At 46.5% G+C, this 19,064-nt stretch overlaps 1 protein-coding gene across 2 annotated transcripts in view; it reads left to right on the top strand.

The window, feature by feature from the left end:
• The window catches only part of LOC134333207 (cadherin-4-like), a 200,922-nt gene extending 182,248 nt beyond the window's left edge, over positions 1–18,674 (top strand). For both annotated transcript variants that reach the window (XM_063015078.1, XM_063015079.1), the window contains 7 exons: positions 534–787; positions 4,238–4,380; positions 7,240–7,473; positions 9,115–9,348; positions 13,495–13,634; positions 14,868–15,032; positions 16,937–18,674. In XM_063015078.1, the coding sequence (XP_062871148.1) occupies positions 534–787; positions 4,238–4,380; positions 7,240–7,473; positions 9,115–9,348; positions 13,495–13,634; positions 14,868–15,032; positions 16,937–17,140 (1,374 nt within the window). In that variant the 3' untranslated portion in view covers positions 17,141–18,674. The remainder of the gene's footprint in view (positions 1–533; positions 788–4,237; positions 4,381–7,239; positions 7,474–9,114; positions 9,349–13,494; positions 13,635–14,867; positions 15,033–16,936) is intronic.
• Positions 18,675–19,064: the final 390 nt, after the last annotated feature.

Here is a 19,064-nt window from a genome sequence, read left to right on the forward strand (position 1 = left end):
ATACATACACACACACACATTCACATATACACATACACACATATATTCACACACACACATTCACATATACACACATATATTCACACACATACATACACACACACACACATTCACATATACACATATTCACACACATACATACACACACACACACATTCACATATACACACATATATTCACACACATACATACACACACACACATTCACATATACACATATTCACACACATACATACACACACACACACATTCACATATACACATACACACACATATATTCAAAGTGGTGTCTACATACTTTTGATACTTCTTTGTTTATGCATTGTCCTTATTAATGCGTATCCAGTTACCCTGCACTCTGGCGCCCCCTGCTGCTTGTACACCTTGAACTTGAGTGTCAGGTTAAAAGTTTTCATACACCTGTACGGTATAGCCACACTGTACAGCCAAAAGTATTCGGACACCACTCATAATTACTTAGGACGTGTTTTATTAAACTTAGATTTTTTTTTTCTTTTTCTTCCTCCCTGCAGCCGGTGGATTTCGAGAACAACCGCGCCTTCACGCTGACGGTGGTCGTCTCCAATCAGGCCCCCCTGGCCGAGGGGATCCAGTCGTCCCTTCAGTACACGGCGGGCGTGGCCGTCACCGTCAGGGACGTCAACGAGCCCCCCGTCTTTCCCGAGAACCCCAAAATGGTCCGGTTCGAGGAGGGCGTTCCGCCGGGCACCATCATCTCCACGCTGACGGCGAGGGACCCGGACACGTTCATGCAGCAGGGCATCCGGTGAGATCCTGACCCCGCCCCCCTCGCTATTTCCCAATTTAGTCATTTCCGATTCCCAGTCGCAGTAAATCCGCAGTCACTTGCACAACCTCCGATCTGATGGAGGGGAGCCGGGTCGGCACACGCCCACTTTCTACACGTGTCCAGACAGTCGCCGCTTCTTATCACCCGCCAGTGTTGGGTTCCCACACAGAGAGGCGTATGGCGTACTGAGCTCCAGGACGCCTGGTCAGGTCGACTCCATCGTCGACGTTTTCCATCATTTGTGTCGTACCCACTTCCCCTCCAATTTTTCTCCCCACCATCGACTCACATACACGACGGTGTAAACACTACAGCTGTGTGTCCACACTCCTAATGCGCCGGTGCTTGGCCCGGTTTGACTGTAAACTCGGTCAGGTTAGATTCGTGCCGTGCCAGTCTGGGTGAGTGGGTGTGGTTCGGGGGTTTGTTTCTCTTTGTGCCCGTTACCGTAGTACCCGCCCCCTCACCTCGCTCGGCTCTCGCTCACAGCCCCGAATATTCGCGAGTCTCTGAGGGAGTCGTGGCCTAAACAAATTTACCAGCTAATTTACTCACTAATGAGAGGAAATCGGGTGCACATCAAAATCTGAGAGGAGTCTGCAAATACCAGCTGGTCCGACACCTTGGCACTCTCTCACTCTCTCTCACACATTCTCTCTCTCACATGCTGTCTCACTCTCACATTCTTACTCTCACTTTCTTACTGTCGTCTGCTTTCTCTCCCAGTCTTGCTCTCTTTTGCTTACTATCTCTCACTTGCTCTCCTTCTCTTCTGCTCTCTCTCCTCTCTCTCGTTCTCTCTCTCACCCACTCTTGCTCTCTCCATCTCTCTCTCTCTTGATCGCTTATTTTATTTCATGATCTCTCACTTGCTTTATCTCTCTCTTGCCTGCTCTCTCTCTTGTCTCTCTCTCATCCACTGTTTCTCACTCACTCTCTCCATCTCTCGATCGCTCTTTTTCTCACCCTCTCGTTCTCTCTCTCGTCCACTATCTCTCACTTGCTCACTTTCTCCTTCTCATCCGCTCTCTTTTTTTCACTTCTCCCTTGCTCACTCTTTCTCTCACTCTCTCCCCCACTTGCTCTATCTTTCTCTCTCTTGCCCACTCTCTCTTTCTCTTGTCCGCTGTGTCTTTCATCCACTCTTTATCTTTCTCTTGCCCTCTCTCTCTGTTTCTCTCTCTCACACTTCTTCACATGCTCTCTCACTTTCTTACTCTCATCAGCTCTCTCCCAGTTTTGCTCTCTTTTGCTCACTATCTCTCACTTGCTCTATCTCTCTCTCATCTGCTCTCTCTTACCAACTCTCTTTCTCTCGACCGCACTGTCTCACCCACTCTTACTCTCTTAATCTCTCTCTTTCTCTTTTTCTTGCACTCTCTCTTGTTTGCTTTCTCACGCTCTCTCGCCCACTCTCTCTCTCTCTCTCTCTCTCTCTCTCTCTCTCTCTCTCTCGGTTATTTACTGATTTCTGAGTAAATTATTCGCTCCAGTTTTTCTCGGATCAGACTAAATTCTTCCCCACATCAGTAGTGAAACGAGGTACTGTGGTCAGTAGGTGGTGCTGGTGCTGTGCAGCTCCACACCCCAGGGTTTGGTCCTGGCCTGTAGTTACCGGGTGAATTTGTTCTCTCCGGCTTCCTGTTCTCCTTTTTCCTTCTCGTAACTTCTCTTCTTTGTTTTATATTATTTGTTTTTATTTTATTTTAGTTTTATTTATCATTTATATTTTTTCTTACTTTTTTGTTTCTTTATCATTTTTTTTACATTTTCTTTACAGTAACTTCATTTTATTTATTAGATTATTTCTTTTCTTTTTATTTATTTTATTTTCCCTCCCTGTTTTATTATTTTTTTGTTATTTTATTATCTTTTTTATTATTTTTTTTCAATTCCGCATGGAAGCGTTATCTGGAAAGACACCTTGTGCCATAGGGTGCAGCTGGTCCTGCATTACATCAGTTGGAGAGCATCCGTTACGGCGTTGGTTGAGAATCGGCTCTCGGCTTCCTTCAGGTGGGAAACGTGACCCGTCTGACCGTGATGCTCAGGGGTCCAGGATGTGTGCTCTTTACACCAGTGCTTACAAAAAGCAGCGCTGATCTGTCGGTTCTGTGGTCGTGCCACTCACACCTACTGTAGCCGATATTTGGCCTCTTTGGATCTCTGTTGGTTGCCTCGTGTTGCTCAGATCCACCCGTGTAGTCGGTACTGCTTCTTTCATGTGCACTTTTCGATATTTTGGATGTCAGCTGTACATGTACTGTACATACCTACCTACTTACCCAACCTCCCTACCTACCTGTTTAACCCACCAACCTACTTACCTACCTTACCTACCTACCCACCTACCTACCCACCTAACCCACCAAGCTACATACCGGTGGGAATATTAAGTCTTGCACCTACAGCTCCAACTATTTGCGCTAAATCTTCCAAACCTGAAGCTTTTAATGTGTGACAAAATAAACCCCGTCCCAAAAATATTCGCACTTCTCACCCTGGCAATTAACTTTGAACGTCCGCTTTTCCTCTCACGCCGTTCTCCCGCTGGCACCAAGCGCGCGCTAATTAGCTTAGCTTTCAGCGCTGCTGTCTGTGTGTTTTCAGGTCCCTGACGTTCACACCGCCGTCCTCTCTCACGCCGACGCCTCTTTATTTATTTATTTATTTATTTATCTATTTCAGGGGTTCGGCGTCCCTGAAGTGACATTACAGCCCGAACCGCGTCATCCGCTAACAGCTCGTCGGCGAGAGTGGCGCCGCACGCGACCCAAGAGCCAATTTCAGGACACGCGTTCTTTATCTCCGTCCCCCGGCCGCCGTTTCTAACAGAGCCTGACGCATGGCCGCGCGTCTCGTCTACAGCCGCGAATTAATTAGCAGAAGTGGCGCTTCAGAAGAGCCGCTGGAGATTAAGATCCGCCGCCGAGCGCCCGTTAATCCGCTCGTCATTTCAGCCCGGCTCTTCACACGCCGGACCTCCCCGAGGACGCCGAGACGACGCGTTAAAAGCTAGCGGGGCTTTAATTATCCCGAGAGTTCGCGTGAGAGGCTAAAGGTTCTCCGGCCACGGACGTAATATTTTAGCATTATTAAGCAGTAACCTTTGAACTCTTGGCCTGCGGGCGGGGACCTAACGAATCGTATATTTTAATTTTATATCTCAAGAGCTGCAGGTCACATATAGCGCCAAAAGTATTCGAACACCTGATCATGAACAAACGTCTATATGATCTTCTTAGCCGCTCTTCTGAGAAGCTTCTGACAAAGTATGATGTATGTCTGTGGGAATTTGACATCGAGGTAAAGAGAGAAGAATCAAACCCCGCTGGATCAAACGCGACTGTAGCAGGTCCTCAGGCGAGCAGCACCGCTCTGATTGGACCGCGGTGATGAGCTAACATGTTGTGTTGTTCTGTGCAGGTACGATAAACTCTTCGATCCGGCTAACTGGCTCTCCGTCAACTCCAGCAGCGGGCAGATCACCACCGCCGCCGTCCTGGACCGGGAGTCCGTCTACGTGAAGAAGAACGTCTACGAGGCCACCTTCCTCGCCGTGGATAACGGTGAGTGCGGGGATCGTTTAGATCGGCGCCTCGTGGACGCGTGACATCACATCCACAGGGCGAGTGGAACACAAGCGCTCCGAGATGAGCGGAGGCTGTTACGGCTGCAGGAGAGGCAACTCTATAAGCGTCCATATACTTTTGGTCGTGCAGTGTGTGATCATTACTGTGTGTTGTTTGCTTCCACCGTTGCCCAAGATTTGTCAATTTCGGATGATACAGTGAGTGTTACTGCAGACAGAGTGTGTGTGTGTGTGTGAGTGTGTGTGTGTGTGTGTGTGAGTGTGTGTGTGTGAGTGTGTGTGTGCGCGTGTGTGTGTGAGAGTGTGTGTGTGTGTGTGTGTGTGTGTGTGTGTGTGTCACTAATGGAGATAGATGTCGGTGACGGTTTGGTTAATTCTACACTGGCAGCAGATAATAGCCGCCTCAGTGGACAATGCAACACTGAAACAATTACTACACACACACACACTCACTCTCTCACACACACACTCACACACTCACACACACACACGCACACACACACTCACACACTCACATTTGTCTCGAGTCTCTGTCTTGATTTTTTCCTTTTATCTGCTGTGTGTTCATTACTTACAGGGCAGCTTGTTCTGGCCTCCTTACTGATGGCTCACAATCCATTTACAAAAAAACAAACACGACTGGTTTGGTAGGTAGGTGAGTGGGTGGGTATATATGTAGGTAGGTAGGTAGGTGGGTGAAAAAGGTAGATATGTACAAGATAGCTAAGTATGTACGTGCTTACATAAGTACGTAGGTAGGTAGGTAAGTAGGTGGGTATATGGGTTAGGTAAGTACAAAGTAAAAATGAGCTTTTATGATTTTCTGGCTGATAGGATTAAGTAGGTGAGGTAGGATGGTGGATATGTACAAGGTACGTAAATACGTGTATGTAGAAAGGAGGGTTGGGTAGGTAGGTTAGGTAAGTATGTGGGTAGGTTTGTAGGTATGTAAGGTAGGAAGGTTGGTAGGGTAAATAGGAAACAAGGTAGGTAGGTAGCTTGGAGGGTTAAATGGGTAGGTAGGTAGGTTAGGTAAGTGTATGTAGGTGGGTGGGTTAGGTGGGTGAGGTAGGTTCGTAGGTAGGTGGGTGGGTGTTTAGGTATGTACATAGGTGGGTAGTTAGCTGGGTGGGTTTGGTAAGTAGGTAGGTGGCCATGTAGGTACCAAGGGAGAAAGGAGGTATAAATCTTATGGCTGATAGGATTAGGTAGGTGGTTAGGTAAGTAGGTGAGTAGTTTAGTAGGTAGGTGAGTGGGTAGGTAGGTGGGTAGGTAGTTGAGTGGGAACAGAGGAAGGAGGAAGTAAAAATCTTTTGGCTGATAGAATTAGGTAGGTGGAATAGGTAAGTAGGTGGGTAGGTAGGTTGATGGGTTGGGTAGGTTGGTAAGTAGGTAGGTAGGTATCTTTTAGGAAGGTAATTATGTACAAGGTAGGTACATAGATAGGTAGGTAGGTAAGTGAGTGGGTAGGGAGGTAGGTAGGTAGGTAGGTGGGTTAGGTAGGTTAGGTAGATAGGTAGGTTGATGGGTAGGTGAGTGTACGGTGTTTAGGTAGGTATGTTGGTACTGTGGGTGGAAGGAAATAAAAAGGTAGGAAGATGGGTTAGGTAGGTGTATTAGGTAGGTAGATGGGTTAGGTAGGTGGGTAGGTAGATGGGTTAGGTGGGTGTGTAGGTAGGTTAGGTAAGTAGGTACTGTAAGTAGGTAGGTAGATGGGTTAGGTGAGTGTGTAGGTAGGTTAGGTAAGTAGGCACTGTAAGTAGTTAGGTAGATGGGTTAGGTGGGTGTGTAGGTAGGTTAGGTAAGTAGGTACTGTAAGTAGGTAGGTAGATGGGTTAGGTGAGTGTGTAGGTAGGTTAGGTAAGTAGGTACTGTAAGTAGGTAGGTAGATGGGTTAGGTGAGTGTGTAGGTAGGTTAGGTAAGTAGGCACTGTAAGTAGGTAGGTAGATTGGTTAGGTGGGTGTGTAGGTAGGTTAGGTAAGTAGGTACTGTAAGTAGGTAGGTAGATGGGTTAGGTGAGTGTGTAGGTAGGTTAGGTAAGTAGGTACTGTAAGTAGGTAGGTAGATGGGTTAGGTGGGTGTGTAGGTAGGTTAGGTAAGTAGGTACTGTAAGTAGGTAGGTAGATGGGTTAGGTGGGTGTGTAGGTAGGTTAGGTAAGTAGGTACTGTAAGTAGGTAGGTAGATGGGTTAGGTGGGTGGGTGTGTAGGTAGGTAGGCAGACAGGCAGCGGGCAGGCTGACCCGAGCTTGTTTATTATTTGTGTTTATTCTGGCGTTTTGATTCCGGCTGAAATAAAAGACCTCGGCTCTGTAACTGAACACCCACGGCAGCACTAACAGAGTTTTTGTGTTCCTGATAAATCAGCCTTTTACGTTTAAACAGGAACTAAAATTGGAGACGCACCAGCTCAGTGTCCAAAAACCCCCCACACAGAGCAGCTGAGGGAACACACTGTCCTCTCCATCACACAATAAAGCAGGTGCATAAACACATGAATATAAAACTGTCCATATACTTACGGTTGGCGTTAAAACTACGCCGTTTTAATATTCTCAGCCCGTCTTTTCTTTTATGCAGTAGAAGGAGCGACTATAAAAGTGCAGTTTGTTTCTTGTGTCAGCAAAATAAAGTGCAGTGGAGTTTTGATGCTCGGTGGTTAAAGGACGTAATGAAAGGTCAGAATTATAAACAATATGATTTTATTCATCCTCGAGGGAGAGTTACGATTTTACAGCCACACACATGCAAACACGACAACGTACAAATAAATAATGAATAAATATGAATAATAAACCGGTGGTTTACAGTTCCGCTGTACCTTCTCCCGTTCTCAGGTTCTCCGCCCAGCAGCAGCACAGGAACCCTGCAGATCTTCCTCATAGACGTGAACGATAACTCTCCATCGCTGGTTCCTCGAGATGCTCAGATCTGCGAGAGATCCAACATGAACTTCATCAACATCACGGCCGCGGACGCCGACACCGAGCCCAACGTCGGGCCCTTCGTCTTCGAGCTGCCCCTTCACCCCTCCATCATCCGCCGCAACTGGACCGTGACCCGAATCAACGGTGTGCAGTGCATCGGAGTAGCTTTATCCCCAAACCCAAACTGAACCCCCTTAAATCCCTTTAAACAACCCCCTAACCCCCTATATTGAAATCCAGACCCCATAAACCACCCCAGTCATCAAACCCAATTTTCTAAACCTGATAAAAAGCCAAACCCTAAATCACGAAGCATCAGCTTCCCTAACTTGACCCATCAATATTAAAACCAACCCCAAACCCCTAAAATCCATCCCTCACCCCAATAACCATCCCCAAACCCCAATATCAGGTCACAAACAAAAATCCCAAAGCATCCCCATAATGCAGTCAGTAACCTTCCAGCAACCCCTAAACCCAACCTAAGACCCCCAATGGTCATCCATGGCCCAAAACCTCCAAACCCAAACTCCAAAACCGCCAAAACTCCCCTAAAGGTCTCTCAACTCATCTACTAGGTTTCCAAACCCTGCAAACTACTGTCATCAAACCCCAAAAAAACCCAAAGACCAAAAAATTTCCAAATTTAAAAACCCAAAACAAATATGAACCCCTTAACCTTAAACTCAATTTCAAAACCCTGATCATACTGCAAACCTGTACCGGTAAATCTCACCACCAAACACTCATAACCTCTTAACCTCTACACAACCCCCAAAAGAACCCTAAACAAACCTATACCTGTAAATCCCAACACCAAACACTCACAACCTCTAAATAACCCTTCAAACTCACAACCCCATACTTATAAACCCAAACCCAAAAATCACCAAAAACATGTAAACAACCCCCGAAACTCACAACCCCATAACGGTAAATCCCAACACCAAACACTCACAACCCCTAAACAACCCCAAACTCACCAACCCCTTACCTGTAAATCCAAATCCAGAGCACCAAAAACTTATAAACAACCCCCCAAACTCACAACCCCATAATGGTAAATCCCAACACCAAACACTCATAACCTCTTAACCTCTACACAACCCCCAAAAGAACCCTAAACAAACCTATACCTGTTAATCCCAACACCAAGCACTCACAACCCCTAAACAACCCCTCTAACACATAATGCTATACCTGTATATCCCAACATCAAACACTCACAACCTCATAACCTCTACACAACCCCCTAAACAACCCTAAACAACCTTATACCTGTAAATCCCAACATCAAACACTCACAACCTCTACACAATCCTCTAAACTTATGACCCCATACCTGTAAATCCCAACATCAAACATTTTACACAACCCCCCAAACTCACAACCCCACACCTGTAAATCCCAACCTTCTCACAACCCCTAAAAAACCCCAAACAACTCTAAACATGTAAATCCCAACATCAACCCCCAAGATTCAGCCTAGTCACTTTTGCCCAAAACCTAATCCATATTTACATGCTCCAACATCAAATCCCAAAAGCAAACCAAACCCTGACCTTTCATCATCCTAATCTCCTCACATCATCCAAACCCAAAATCTAAGCAGTTCATCTTGATCCCAAACCCCAAAAAACCATTAAACTCAATTCCCAACCCCCAGTATCCAGTCACTGTTTCCCCAACATACATTTGCTGTACCCAAATCCTAATTTCAAACCTTAAACCTAAACCAAACCTTACAAACCCTATCCCAACTCTAATTACCCTCTCTCTCTACAGGAGACTACGCTCGACTGAGTCTGAGGGTCCAGTTTTTGGAGTCGGGGGTGTACGAGGTTCCCATCACGGTCTCGGACTCGGGGAACCCCCCACTCTCCAACAAATCTGTGATTAAGGTGAAAGTGTGTCCGTGTGATGTCCACGGTGACTGCACCACTCTGGGAGCCGTGGCAGCCGCCGGACTGGGCACCGGTGCCATCATCGCCATCCTCATCTGCATCATCATTCTCCTCTGTGAGTAACTCCTTGTGGTCCACTGATATCAGCTTGGATTCCAGTCCAAGGATCTTCATCAGGGATCCTCCAACTTAGCCAAAATGTGCCTTAGTGGGGTCAAGCACTGATATCAAGGGAATTAGGTGTCATGATATTAATACCTGATGGAACAGTGCTACAGAAGGTCATGTTGGTGGTGCACAGATTGAGGAACCAAGGTTTGATCTATGCCTTTGTTTATTGTGTAGTTTCACATGGACTAGCCATGCCTACATGGTCAACCTTCAAGGTTTCTGATTCCCTCTTACTTCCAATACTAACTTAACATCTAGACATGGTACAGTAGAAGCAACTCAGGGTTGAGGGCCTTGCTCAGGGGTCCAACGGTGACAGCTTGGTGGTGGTTGGACTAAATTCTCAACATTCGATTCAATGCTTCAGCTTTGCAGTGGTGGGACTTCCAGGACCACTAAAGTAAACTTCCGATCATTAGATAAGCACCTGTGGTAGCCCCCTACCCCGGGATCCGAGGGATCAAATCTCCAGCGGCGCTATCAGCCTGTAAGGCATCTACGTAAAGACATAACTGGCTATGTCTCGGTTGTCCGAGGCTCTGTGATGAATTGGTCCTGGGGTGTGTTACTGATTGGAAACCAAACCCTCGATGAACCCGACCAGGATGAAGCGCTGGAACAACGTGAAGATGAAATGAAATTTAAAAAAAGAAAGTGGATGAAGTCCGCAGAGGAGTCCACACGTCTAGAAAACAACGATTTCAAAGATTACAGCGTGGACACTTTTGTGAGAAATGAAGAATAAAAAGAGAGAGGAGAGCTCCAGGAGGAACGTTAGACCCCCTGATATTTCAGACTCTAACCTCTCACAGCAGGCAGCTTCTATCTATCTGGTCTTTCTTTAGGCTTCATTTCTACTCTCCATTCTTGCACCCCTGCCCCTGCTAAACCTGGTACCTGAACAGAAGACAGGATGTTCTGGAGAAACTGCAGAATGTCCATATAGGTAACAGGCATCAGAATCGACTTGATGACACTTAATGACGATGATAAACCTGGTACTAAGTTGATGTTTGGGATATGGTTCTACACTCTAAAAATAATATACTGGATCTACTTAAAAAAATTATGGTAACAATTTGCATGCATTTTTCTATGTAATCTCAACTAGAATGTTTTAAGTAAATGCAACAAGCCTCTCGCTGTTAAACTAACTTAACTAAATTAGGTAATATCAACATGAAAATCTTTAAAACCATCACGCAAAATTAATCTGAACCTACTTAATTTTATTTTCATTGTTTTGTTCCACAAACCCAAATAAATTAGGTTCCTGATATGAATATGCTGAATATTATTGTAATGCCGACACGAAAGGAATCAGCTCTTTTACTGAATCATTGGACAGACACTTACATACACATATACATTCATACCACAAATGCACATACTGATCCATTTCTCAGCATATCAACAAAGTTGAATCAGTTTATCTGGACACAAGTTTGTTGTAGAGAACAACAAACTCTACAACAAACTTGTGTCCAGATGAACTGACTCAACTTTGTGAATTTGTGTACCCGGATTATCAAGCATGCATCAAAGCATTTTTCAGCGTAGCCACACTGTTCCCAACGCTGGGCTGCACGGTCACGGTAGGTCTGGATACCACTGCCGCAAGTCCTTCTGGGTAAAGCTCCGCCCCTTCCCAGTATTTAAACATAATACATTCAGGCAACTCAGATATGTTAGTTGGCTCAACTCAAAATTGGTATGATGTTGTACTAAAGCAAAATAATGCGTTGAAAAAGGTTACAATTTTGAGTTTGTCTAAAATAATGTCTTTTTAAATTGCCCGAACTTAAAATTTTTAACAAATGTAACAAACTTATTTTTTTATGTTGAACTGACTTGTTATATTACGTTTAATTTACTAATGTGCTGAATCATTTTTTAGAGTGTACAGGACCACGAATGGGCTCCTTGGTATTACATGATTGATGACCGTACAAGCTCCTCATCTACTTTAAGTGCCCGGTGCAGGGAGACCACTTTGTGTTTAAGTTCTCCTGATGTTCTCCAAGGTTTCTGTACCAATAACGTCAACTTACTAATGAGACTAGATCATAAGAGTACCAGAGTCATGAGGGATCTTCTGGGACGTCGTTGTCCATTTTGCATAATGTCAACAATCCTGAGAGATCGCATGTGAGAGGCAGAGTGACAGCAATCCAGCATTACAGAGGACTGTAAACCCAAGTTTGGTTGTCTAAGGGAGGGTTGCACAGAACCAAAGAGCCACCAGACTGGACCAGACCCCAAGAACCAAAGCCACAAACCCTTGATCTAAAGTGGCGAGTGTTTCTGAATCCCAGAGCCCAAACCACTGAGCCCAGGCTGCCCCATCCAGTACCCAATTATGACCCTTCCTTGGGGCTCTTCTGGGACATTGTTGTCCATTTTGCATAACGTCAACAATCCTGAGAGATCACATGTGAGAGGCAGAACGACAGCAATCCAACATAGAGCCAGAAGAGACAGCCACCAGACTGCACCACACCCCAAGAACCAAAGCCATGAACCTCTGATCTAAAGACACAACTCCCAACTTGAGTTCAGAAGACTTTTTTATCACTTAGTTCCAGTTGCTTCTTGGAGGAGTCTGGATTGGATCCATAACCCAGAGCCCAAAGCAGGGAGCCTGAGCTGCCCCACCCAGTACCCATTTATGATCCTTCCTTGGGGAAAACCGCACTGGTTTGTTAGTAGTGCACTACCCTCATTAACAAGAGTTCATAGCATCCCAAAACGTCCATGAGTCTACCCTGGAACTCTAGACAAGTGTACACCAAGCGCCAGTTGCCTCACACACACATCCCCATCCTTCAAAACTAGATGGACGTTGCTTCTCCAGACGATCCTCCGGAACCTAATACAGAAACTTATAACTGATTCCTCTGCACAGAAAGTTCATAACTCCACCAGAACCTCATTCTCACCTCCTGATTGATTCAGCCTCGGGGTTCGAGCCCTCCTCATCCAAACAAACACACGTCCAGACTTTATTTGCACCGCGAGATTTTAATACAAGAAGTTTTGGCAGGCGGTGAAGAGGTGAAGGAGTTTTTTTGGTCTATCCCTCACGCATCAAGGGGATTTGAGAGCTTCTCATCCAGACATTTCTATAAAACATTTAGCTCACACTGACAGGAGCACAACATCTCACCAGGGAAGCTCCTCCTCACGCCTGAGTGGGTTTCTGCTCGCGGAGCTTCGCTTTGTTAGGATTTGATCGCAGCGCTGGGGTTCTTATTTTTATATTTTAAGACAACACGTTAGATACCTGTGTACTGGAATATAACAGAAGTCTAAGCACACATTCACTGTAAAGCCAAAAGTATTCGGACGCCTGGCTGTGAGCTCACAAGGCTTTGGAGTGTATCTGTGTATGGGAATTTGTGCCTGTTCTAACATGAAGTGTTAAATTGAAGACGTCCTTTTGTCTCCCTGTCAGAATATGCGCTGGACTGGTCTATACTGGACTGGACTGGTCTGAGCTGGACTGGACTAGTATGCGCTGGAATGGACTGTGCTGGACTAGTCTGTGCTGCACTAAACTACGCTGGACTTAACTAGACTGTGCTGGACTGGACTAGTATGCGCTGGACTAGACTGGACTGGATTCAACCAGTCTGTTCTGTATTAGTTGTGCTGGACTGGTCTGTGCTGGAGTGGTCTGTGCTGGACTGCTCTAGTCTGTTCTGGACTGGGCTAGTCTGTGCTGGACTGCTCTGGTCTGTGCTGGAGTGGTCTGTGCTGGACTGCTCTAGTCTGTGCTGGACTGGGCTAGTCTTTGCTGATCGATGGTCCAGCCGTAAATGTACAGCGATAGTAAATCAACGAGCGACAGTAAAATTGGCCAATCGTATTTTTTTTTTAGACAGGTTCCGCCGGCTGTGTAGTGCACACTGAGCTCGTGTGATGATGCGATTGTAATGAAGTAATGATCCATATTGTTGTGGTGATGATTTTCTCTGTGCTGTTTGCTGGTTGTGCTTCTTTATTTGTCTTTATTTTTGCGATTTGCTGACTGATGAACGTTCTGATGAATTAATCCTCTCTTCTCGTTGTGTCGATCTGTGAAACGCAGGTTTGGTTCTGCTGTTCGTGGTTTGGATGAAGAGGAAAGAGAAGGAACGGCACAACAAGCAGCTGCTGATCGATCCCGAGGACGACGTCCGCGATAACATCCTCAAATACGACGAGGAGGGAGGCGGGGAGGAGGACCAGGTCGGCTAAAACGCTACACCTTAAATTTATTTTATCAATAATCACCCACCTCGACTTACTGTTCCGTGGATTCGGTTCACCATGTGCAAGCCAGGCTGGATTTGTCTGTGCTGGACTGGTTTGTGCTGAGCTGGACTAGTAAGTGCTGGACTGGACTAGTCTGTGTTGATCTGATCTGATCTGAGTCTTGCTGTGCTAGACTGTGCTCTGCCGGACTGGTCTTGTGCTGGACTGATCACTGCTGGACTGGTCTGTGTTATGCTGGACTAGTATGTGCTGGACTGGTCCGTGCTAGACTAAACTGAACTGGACTAGTATGTGTTGGACTAGACTGTGCTGGACTAGACTGTGCTGGACTAGTCTGTGCAGAAATTGACCAGACTGTGATGAACTGGACTAGTATGCACTGGACTAGTCTGTGCTGAATTAGTCTGTGCTGGACCTGTCTGTCCAGGTCTGGACTGTGCTGTGCCAGACTAGTATGAGCTGGACTGGTCTGTGATATGCTAGTCTGTGCTATACTAAACTGTGCTGGACTAGTCTGTGCTGGACTGGACTAGTATGCACTGGACTAGTCTGGGCTGGACTAGTATGCGCTGGACTAGACTGGGCTGGACTAGTCTGTGCTAGACTAAACTGCGCTGGACTGGTCTGGTCTGTACTGGACTAGTACGCACTGGCATAGACTGTGCTGGACTGATCTGTGCTAGACTGGACTAGTTTGTGCTGGGCTGGACTAGTATGCGCTGGTGTGTGCTGGACTAGTATGCGCGGGCCAGTGATAGCTCAGTGGTTAAGGTACTGGACTAGTAAACAGAAGGTTGCCGGTTCAAGCCCCGCCACCACCAAGTTGCCACTGTTGGGTCCCTGAGCAAGGCCCTTAACCCTCAATTGCTCATCGTGTTCAGCTCATTGTGTAAGTCGCTTTGGATAAAAGCGTCTGCTAAATGCTGAAAATGTAAATGAAAATGTAAATGGACTAGACTGGGCTGTGTCTATGAAGGCCTGGCTTGCACATGACGTTCCAATTCATCCCAAACCCGCTCACTGTAGTTGAGTTTAAGGCTCTGCACAGGCTACTCGAGTTCCTCCGGACCAAAGCAGGTCTTTTTGGAGCTCACCTGTGTGTGGACCTTCCCCAAACTGTCAAATTATAATGGATTCGTGTCCACATACTTTTGGTCACATGCTGTATATTGTTTAAATGGTTGTGACTCCATGTTTGTTTTGCAGGACTACGACCTGAGCCAGCTGCAGCAGCCCGACTCCCTGGAGCACATCATGGGCAAACCCTCGGGGGTCCGGCGGGTGGACGAGAGACCCGTAGTGCCCGAGTCTCAGTACCCACTGCGGCCCTTGGTGCCACACCCCGGAGACATCGGAGAGTTCATCAACGAGGTACTTCAGCCCAATGTTTTATTTTTAATGTACATGAAGTAAGAAGCCCCAGCCTTGAAGGAGGACAACTGTTCCATGTTCTCCAAAACTGATGATGATTGTACCATTTTTTATTGGAACCATGGATGCGTCATCAACAGAGGGCGCTGTTGCTTCCTCCTCCACTAAAGCTCGACACGCTGGTTCGGAACCTGTTTATTATTTGGTGAACATGAGACGAACGGTTGGTTCCTTGGTTCCAAAAAAAATGGTACAAGCGCTGGACGGTTCTCTGACTAGCACCAAGGTTCTAAGAAGCCTGAAGGAACTGAACCAGAGCTGTGTGCAAGCCCTAGAAGTTCCTTCACACCACATGTTGTTTTGGACCCCATGCTGGAAGAGGAAAGGTCCTTCCTGCAAACATTGGTCGAAGGGCTTTAACCCCAGTGAATACCGTCCCAGAGGAGTAAAGACTGTTATAGTAGCAAAGTTGCAGAGTCTCATGGCTCGGTTCTCCTCATTTCGTATGCGATGACCGTCGTGCCAAATGTTTTGATTTATGCAGCTGGCTTCCTTCCGCAGGAATTTGTTTTGGCCGACCAAGTCTGCCGTGTCCAGAACCAGAAACCATCAGAAATCACTAATTTAATCATCTCGTGTCCTCACAGACGCCGAGTCAAAAATTAATATTCAGCCGGAGAACAGAAACGCGGTCGGGAATCCAAATCCTGCAGCTGCTTCTCTTTAACGCCGGGTGTTTCTGGACCCGTGACTCTCACGTCCGCGGCCAGAAGGTCGGGGGCTCCGTGGGATCTGATCCATGTAAAATTCACACTGGGTAGAGCGGCCAATATCTGACAGAACGGCAGCTTTAGGTCCCGTCCCATTACTTTTTTAGGTCCGAAAAATTATTGAACTGATTTTTTTGGTCTGTATTGTGTACAACCTCAAATCAGAAAAAGTTTGGACAGTATGGAAAATTTTATTTTGAAAACATCCCACTTCTGCATTTCAGGCCTGCAACACATTCCAAAGAAGCTGGGACGGGGGCAATTTAGGGCTTAATAAATAATGATGTGATGTCAACAGGTGATTGTGACCATGATTCAGAACAAAATCAGGAGCAAAGATGGACCCAAGAAAATGATTGAAATGTTTAAAAACAGCCTTCCTCAAAGAAAGCTTGGAAGGGATTTGCATGTTCTCCCTCTACGGTGCAGAATATCATTAAACCATTCAAGGAATCTGGAGTAAAGGGCAACGACACAAGCCGTGATCTCCGAACCTTCAGACCTTTATCAAGCTCTACAACACGGAGTTACATTCATAACTTTTAAAACTTGTCCAGAAGCAGCGTCGACTTCTCTGGGCTCGGAGGGATCTAGGATGGACCATCACACAGTGGAAACGTGTATTGTGGTCAGATGAATCAGCATTTCAGGTCTTTTTTGGAAGAAATGGAGCAAAAGGACCATCCAGACTGTTATCAGAAACACATCCAAAAGCCAGGGTGTGTCATGGTATGGGGTGTGTCAGTACCAGGATCTGTCATGGCATGACGTGTCAGTGCCCTTCTGTGATGCAGAATGAATTCAGGAAAGCACGTTGAGATCTTAGAACAACACGTGGTTCCTTCAGGACGACGTCTTTTCCAGGGACGTTCACGCAAAACACAGGAAGAGAGTACAGGTGCTGGACTGGCCTGCCTGCAGTCCTGACCTGTCCCCCATAGAGGACGTGAGGAGAATCTTGAACCCCGGACTGTTACACACCTTTAGTGAGACGGTACAAAGTGGTAAATGCTTTACTGTCCCAACTTTTTTTGGGATGTGTTGCAGGTCTGAAATGCAGGAATGGATGTCTATTAACAAATGACAATAAAGCCTTTTGAACCTGAGCTTAATCTTGACGTTCTGTTCCTCCAGGGTCTGAGAGCGGCGGACAACGACCCGACGGCGCCCCCCTACGACTCTCTGCTGGTGTTCGATTATGAGGGCAGCGGCTCGACGGCCGGCTCGGTCAGCTCGCTCAACACGACCAGCAGCGGCGAACAGGACTACGATTACCTCAGCGAGTGGGGGCCGCGCTTCAAAAAACTGGCCGACATGTACGGCGGCGGGGACGATTAACCCGGGGCAGAGGACACGCCCCTGCGAGCTCTTTTCGGGTCACCTGATCTGCGGTGACGACCAATCGTGGGCCTCTGTCTCGCTCTCTGGAAAAGAAAAAAAAAAAAGAACACACCCACTTACCAACGTACCGACCGCTCGCCCGCCCAGCTCCAGAGAGACTTGTACAGAGAGAGACAGCGATATAACGGACCTGCTCTTTTATTACCACTTTATTTTTAATTCCTTTACACTATTTTATGTTTTCGATTGTAGTCGAGTTGTATTTACGCTACTGGAAGGTTCCCTCGATGCCGCCGCGTGCAAATAAATACGTCCCGCTTGTGCGGAAAAGCATAAAAAGAATCGAAAATTCGGAAAACGGGACGCGCCCGTTCCGACGAAGCCATCGGTTTATTTCTCTCAGAACTTTAATCGTGGAGGCGATTGAAGAAGTGTCGTTGTTTAAGAAGTGCCTTTAGTGGTGCACAGTTTTCGGATTCTTCACGATCTCAGGGTCGGCCGTTCCTCCAGACCTACGCCTGACGTCATTGTGACATCACTACGAGATCATTCCCGACATCAACGCTCATGTCCAGGTTACTCACGGTTCTCCTGCGAGAGTGTTGAGGCCGTTCGCTCCTCCCGAGAAGCTTGGACGTGTCCGGCTTGATGGGCGTGTCTCCGTTTATAGCCGTTTCCTGTAAGACACGCCTGTTTATGATCTAGCCTGGACGGACGATGGATTTGCGTTTCATTTCATCACGTCGTACTTTAGTTCGTTGCAGTTTTCGCACAGCGATGCCACCACGAGCGCATTACAGACCCTGACCGTCTACGCCCCCGTGTGAAGGGTTCAGGTTTGCGTGTTCAGTCCGAACGTCATGCGTGTAAAACGTGAACGTCTTTGGTTCTCCAAAGTGCGAATGGTGTTCAAACACCTCTACACCATTTCTAACTAATCACAGATTCTAACAGGCACCTAAAGCCAATTCTATAACATAAACTATAGGCTTAGAATGCTTCCAACATTGTGCCAACAGCTTGGGGAAGTTCCTTTACAAGGTGTCAGTATTACTCCAACTTCCTGAGCTCAATATAGAACCCGGAAACCATTCCAAGTAGCATGAACGTGTCAGCTCGGACCCCGGAGCCTGTGAGTAGTTCAGGTTCCAGAGTTCCAGTCTGAGAGGTTTGAGTTCTGCCTCATTTCTGCTGCAAGAGCGACCCCTGCTGTCCGGTTAGTGGAGGAACACCTAGAGCGTAGTGTGACTCTCGGAGTGAAAGAAGCGTGTAGATGGTGCGTGAAAGAGAAATCGTTAACGCCTGGTTCGTTCTTCTGCGTATAAATACCTGAGTGAGATACGGTTTAGGAATCCTCATCCGATTTATCATTGGGTTGAAGTAAATCTCTACTGAAACGCCCGTCCACGTTCCGCACCACAGATCGTACCACTATTGTACAGATTTTTTTGTTTTTTTTTATACGGTTTTGGTTCATCTGAATGACAGGAAACTCTAAGATTAAAGCCATGCTGGTGTTAGACACGAGGAATTCAAAGCCTGAGCTTGTTTTATTTTATCACTGAATGCAACGTTATTGTAAACACTGTTGATTTATTTCTCGTCTGGTGTTTTGCTAAGTCATTCTACACTGTACGGACAAAATATGTGGACACCCCTGTAATTATAGTATAATTAGAGTTCTGATGTTCCAGCCACACCCATTTCTAACATAAATAAAACAGTGATGAATCTAAATTTATGGCAACTGATTCGGGATGTCAATTTAGTGTTAGCACCTTTTGCGCTGCCTTGTTCAGCCAGCAGGTGGGGTTACAGAGTTCAGTTGACTGTCACAGCGCCTCATTATCATCAATTCGCTCCAGGTGGAGGGTTTCCTACATATCACGGCTTCTCTCTGGCTTATTTGCCAGCTCCTTAG

The sequence above is a fragment of the Trichomycterus rosablanca genome, chromosome 19 (assembly GCF_030014385.1).
Source record: "Trichomycterus rosablanca isolate fTriRos1 chromosome 19, fTriRos1.hap1, whole genome shotgun sequence".
Taxonomy (NCBI): domain Eukaryota; kingdom Metazoa; phylum Chordata; class Actinopteri; order Siluriformes; family Trichomycteridae; genus Trichomycterus; species Trichomycterus rosablanca.